Source organism: Octopus sinensis, linkage group LG5 (assembly GCF_006345805.1).
Source record: "Octopus sinensis linkage group LG5, ASM634580v1, whole genome shotgun sequence".
Taxonomy (NCBI): Eukaryota; Metazoa; Mollusca; class Cephalopoda; order Octopoda; family Octopodidae; genus Octopus; species Octopus sinensis.
The window spans coordinates 65,123,919-65,129,918 of NC_043001.1; the positions used below are offsets into that span (position 1 = coordinate 65,123,919).

At 40.0% G+C, this 6,000-nt stretch overlaps 1 protein-coding gene across 2 annotated transcripts in view; it reads left to right on the top strand.

The window, feature by feature from the left end:
• LOC115212170 overlaps window positions 1-4,278 on the top strand; it is a 140,292-nt gene extending 136,014 nt beyond the window's left edge. For both annotated transcript variants that reach the window (XM_036502714.1, XM_036502713.1), the window contains 3 exons: window positions 1,313-1,353; window positions 1,440-1,573; window positions 2,377-4,278. In XM_036502714.1, the coding sequence (XP_036358607.1) occupies window positions 1,313-1,353; window positions 1,440-1,573; window positions 2,377-2,922 (721 nt within the window). In that variant the 3' untranslated portion in view covers window positions 2,923-4,278. The remainder of the gene's footprint in view (window positions 1-1,312; window positions 1,354-1,439; window positions 1,574-2,376) is intronic.
• The last annotated feature ends 1,722 nt before the right edge of the window (window positions 4,279-6,000 follow it).

The following is a 6,000-nucleotide window of genomic DNA, read 5'->3' on the forward strand; positions in this document are numbered from 1 at the left end:
GTCACGGCCCATATTTCACTGCCATGTATCATGGCTGTTCGTACACATGCATCATACAGTCTGCCTTTTACTCTGAGCGAGAGGCCTTTTGTCACCATCAGAGGTAAGAGCTCTCTGAACTTTGCCCAGGCTATTCTTACTCTAGCAGTTACACTTTCAGCACACCCACCTCCGCTGCTGACTTGGTCACCTAGGTAATGGAAGCTATCAACTACTTCTAGTTTTTCTCCCTGGAACGTGGCGGAAGTTGTTCTCCACACATTTTCAGTGTCTGTTGCTCCTGAGCATCTGCCACATACAAAAACTATCTTCCTAGTTAGCCTTCCTTTGATATTGCTGCACCTCTTATGTGTCCATAGCTTACACTGGGTACATCTTATAGAGTTTCTACCTACGCCTTTTCTACAGATCGAGCAGGGTCATCTACCTGAAGGCGTTTGTGGTTTGTCTACCTTCCTACTTATTAGGACTTTGGTTTTATCGAGTTTGACTCTAAGGCCCTCATGATTCTAATCCTTGCTTCCACACTTGAAACTTCTCCTCTAGTTCTGATAGTGACTCAGCAATTAGAGCAAGATCATCAGCATAGAGGAGCTCCCAGGGGCATCCTGTCTTGAATTCCTCTGTTATTGCCTGAATATATATATATATATATATATATATATATGTATATATATATATGTATATATATGTATATATATATATGGCAGTAAATGTTATGTATAATGGTGTTGTTGAACAATTTATGGGAGCTAAAGATTAAAAGTGTTTGTCACTATCCAAGTAATGTCTATCCATGTGTGTAGAAGGCTAGAAGGTACTCAGCTCACAGTAGGATAGAACCACTATTTAACATCAGATATTGGCTTTATTTTAACTATACAAAACCTTGCAACTTTGAAAGATGATTTCTCAGGTGAAGAAGCATATTTGAAGGTAATTTTATTTGATGACAATTTTGGTTTGTTTTAACAGTTTTGTTTACATGTTGATATTTTGAATATATGTTTTGACATTTCTGATTATTAGACAACTTCTGTCTCCAATCTGTTCCAGTATCTATTAACTATACTCTTTCCCTCAATTAACAAATTCCTCTTTCAATTAAATTTATTCTTTGCGTTTCAAGTTACTCTACTCCTCTCCCACTTTAGCAAGGCAACTTTCACTAGTTGGTGCATATTACTGTAGAAAGAAATGAATATTGAGAAAATTAATTAATCTACAATCATGTCAGTACTTATTGATTACTGATAAATATATTTCTATTTGGAAAATTAAAATTTATTATTTCCTTCTTCCCTATTTTCAGGAAACCATTTATGTCACAATCTTTTCATGAACCAAATCATGGTAAGTGTTTAGAATTGTCTCACATTTTATAAATGTTGGTTTTATAGAAATGTTTCTGATATATATTTCTGTTATATATTTTACAGAGATGCAACATGTTCCAAAGTACTCCCAGTATCAGCAATGTAAGTGTGCTCCTCAACTTGGTTATTCTAGATATAATATTTCTCCTTCGTGGAACAAAGCAGGAGATGAACTGAGCAAAATTTCTTCTGATGAAGTAAGTTTTATTGTAATTTTGGTTTTAATAAACTTTCATTACAGTCATTGTTATCGTTGTCATGATCATCATCATCTCCCCCTCCCCCCTCCTATACGCCCCTCCTCCTCCCCGCCTCCCCACCACCATCACCACCACCACCACCACCACCTCTGACACTGTCGTCATCATCATCATCATTGTCATTATCATAAGAATTCCTGAGAAGTGGAAATGGTTATTATGAAATAAGGATATGAAAAGGAGTGAGGAATCTATTGAGTAGGGGTAGAGTAAGAGATCACCTGAGGGGAGAGAGGGGCCAATTGAGAAAAGAGAGAGATCAACTGAGAGGGGAGAAAGAACAGGAGAGATCTCCAGAGAAGATGTGAGGTAGAAAGTAATATAAGACAATGGTTGGAGACCTGGGAAGTTAGATGGTGTCACTAGAGCATCAGCTAAGATATCTTGCAGTATTTGTTTCAGTTTTGAATTCAAATGTTGTCAAGATCACCTTTACCTTTTGTCCTTTTGGGGGAGTTGATAACATTTAATACCTGTCCAGGATGGTGGAACAGAGAAAGCATTTGAAGTTCAGTTTAGATATTCTAAGAATATCAATCCTCACATGATGAAATATGGTAAGATGAAATATCATAGTGCAGTCAATGTGGAAGAGAGACTGGAAACATGATGATGATGATGGTGGTGGTGATGACAATGATGATGATGATGACGACATGGTGTTGGTGGTGGTAGTTATGTGACATGAGAAGGACATGGCTGATGACATAAACTAATTTTAATTTAATTTTTTTTTGTAGGCTTGGATACCTTTTATGGCCCCAAATAAAGACTGTTTTGATCATAAACATTCTGAAAAACCTTTGATGCATTCTACTCAGCATTTCCCAGAGAATCATAAAGAAAAAAATCTCATACCTGGCATCAATAATTTCTGTTGTAGTACCCAAAGTTCCACTTATTACTTCCCTCACTTGTCTAACTCAACTTCATATTCTGCTGCCAGACATCAGTTATGTCCTCATAGACAAGTTGCAACGAGTCTAGACATCTCAACAAATCAATTAAGAACTATTGGCTCTAAAATACCAAACTTTTCTTCTAAGAACAGTAATAAAATTAGCACTGTTCAACAATTTTCCAGATTCTCTCCACAGACTTCCAGTTCTAATCAATCATTCTTACGACAAAAGATATCACAGAAAGCTACAGATGATGAAATTGATGCTATTTATAAGAACATCAAGCCAAACACCTCACAACCTCTCATTCAGTCAATCAGAGAAGAATTAATGACAGCATCTGCCTATAATAATGAAATTAATTCTTTCAATATTCTTGAATAAATTCAAATCAAGAGGAAGAAACTAAAAAAAAAAATTAAATGTTTCTGGATATTATTCTCTGAAATGCATTTCCTAATTGGACAGGTGCATTATTTCTTTTGTATGCCGGACCAGAGTAAGTTAAGTTTAAAATACCAAGATTTCATGAGATCTGATATCAAAAGAATTTGCATTCAGTTACTGAGAGAACCTTTGATGGGGGAGGGTCACTTAACCCACTGAAAATAGTAACCACATCTATCTATATTTGCACTATAGTCTTAAAAGATGAAATACACTTTGATTAATAGAGTCTTGAATTCACTGTTTGAATAAAACATGATGGTTGTTGGTGGAATGTTTTTAAACATAGTTCTATTGTGTCAGGGCTGACCTGAGGAGAATTTATTGTTATTCGTGTATTTTATCACTTAGTGAGGAAGGGAAATGCAGCCTCCCTGATCCTTTATGTTTTCAGTCTCCAAGACTGGTGGTAATAAGGGAGGAAGATGTCCCTAAATAGGAGACCTAGCCTGGACACTTACAACAGAATGGACTCTACTGAAAGTGCCCAAGGACAAGAGTGGTATTACCCCAAATGAGAGATAAACCCTTTAGCATTTAGGTTACTCTGTCAAATGTAATGCCTATTTATTCACATTGAATTAATCATACATAGCTTTGAGATTTAATAGTAAAGGTTGTTTGTCCAGTAACCAATCTGAAGAACAAATGGAATATTTTACAAGGAATATGTGAATATGATTGTTAAACAGTGTGTTAAAATTTAAATTCTTTCTCTGTAATGATGAATATTTAGAAAATTATTTAAAGAATTTAATAAATATTTAGTTGTTTAATTAACTTCCTTTTGTTCATTTGAAAATTTGATAGGAACATACTGAGTTTTAATGTTTTGTTATCTGGAATCATATTTAATGTTTGTAGTAAGCAAATACACTGTACATGAAGTTCTTGCCCTCTTGAAACCACAATCAATGCATGATCTCGGCATTGACAAAAGTAATAATGCATCCTTCCAAGTTGGTAATAAAATGTCTATAAGATGACTGGCCTGATGGATTCTTAGAACTTTCAGAACAAGAGAGCAGGAAACCACAATGGCCCTCAAAATCATTTTGACTGTTGCTCTCAACTAGGTCACCACATAGTATAAAATTAATTGTGGAACTTGAGGGTATTCAGCAAAGTTTCACAAAGAAGATAACCTCAATGCAGCAGATTAGCTACAAGATTTCACAGCTCTAGCATCACTCCTTTATAGTCAGCCTGTGAACTTTTCACCTCACCCTTGTAATATGCACTATAAAAACAGTGCATTAAACTAATGAAATAAACACCTATTCTCTCACTTCACTTCCCTTATCTGATCTATCTATCTATCTATCTATCTATCTATCTATCTCTATCTATCTATCTATCTATCTATCTATCTATCTATCATCTATCTATCTATCTATCTATCTATCTATCTATCTATCTATCTATCTATCTATCTATCTATCTATCTAGTGCCTACCTACACAGCCTACCACGACGTTCGACAAGAGAGGCAGGGTGCTGCGAAGGTGCCATCACGGCGGCGGAAGTGCAGGACGCGATGGTAGAATGCTCGAGGGACAAATCTACCCTACGAGCTTTACAGTTGTATGCCAGACTTGTTTGGAGACATCTTGGCGGCGGTGTACTGCAACTGGCAGCAAAACGGGAGCATTCCTGGTTTTGTAAGCTGAGGAGCTGTAACACTGTTGAAGAAAGATCTAAACAAGGGGAATGTAATAGACAACTTTAGGCCCATCACTCTGCTTAATGCAGACTTGAAAATTTTGGCCAAGGTGTTAGCCAAGAGGTTGGCACTTGTCATCGAGAAACTGGTCGACAAGGTGCAAACGTGCTCCGTGCCGGGCCGGAGCATCCCTGACAACCTCCACCTGATGCGCTATGTCATAGACAGGGTAGTTAAGGAACCTGGCAATGGTGGGGCACTGATCAATTTGGATCAATCGAAAGCTTTCGATAGGGTAGACCATCGATACTTGGAGGCTGTCCTGGGAGCGGCTGGTTTTGGTCCCGTCTTCCGCGGCTGGATAGCCGCTTTGTACACAGGCATCGGTTCGGTAATTCGCGGAAAAGGAAATCTATCGAGACCTTTCGAGATTGCACGTTCGGTCCGTCAGGGATGCCCCCTCTCGTCGCTTCTATACGTATTGACTCTTGAGCCATTATTGCGGAAGCTGGCAACTCTGAGGGGCATCCCGCGAGAACTAGGATGCGGGACGAGCGTGTCTGCATACGCGGACGACGTCACCGTCATAGTGTCTATCCACGAGCAAATCGAGCAGGTCGGCGAGACACTGAAAGACTACGAAGAGGTGACAGGAGCAAAAATCAACTGGGAAAAATCAGTGGGCTTGCGACTCGGCACTTGGAGAAGCAAGCCCATGCTGTCCACCAGCGCCTCCGTCGTGGGATGCTGGACGGACGAGCCGGTCGAGTTGCTCGGGGTCTGGTTCGGTCCAGACCTCCAAATGGAGAAGAACTGGAACGGGATAATGAGTAGGGTGGTCACTCTCGTTCGGCAATGAGCCGAGAGGAAACTGTCCCTAAAAGGTCAGGTGGAGGTGGCGAACACGTACATCGCGTCCGTCATCTACTACTGCCTGACCGTCGTACCTTGTCCCGACCCTACCATCACCAAACTAGAACGCATTCTCTTTCGCTTCTTGTGGAAAGGATGCGTCCCGATGGTCAGGTGATCCATTTGCTGTCAACACCCGTTAAAAGGAGGATTGGGCATGCCGTGGTTGATGATGCGCAGACACGCACTGAGACTACGACATCTCAGGCTCTATGTAGATGACGGTGAACAGGTGTGGTCGCCGTTTGTGAGGCACGCCCTCCTGCAGCTCGTCTCCATGACCGAACTGCAGTCGTGGATCAAAAAGAGGCAGAGGAAGGGCGAATGGCACCACGAGTGTCGTGTTGCTCTCAAGCAACTATGCCGTCCCGGGTCGACCTTGAGTGACTTCAACACAACCCAATCATTCTATAGGGGATTAGTGGAGGGGACGTACGACG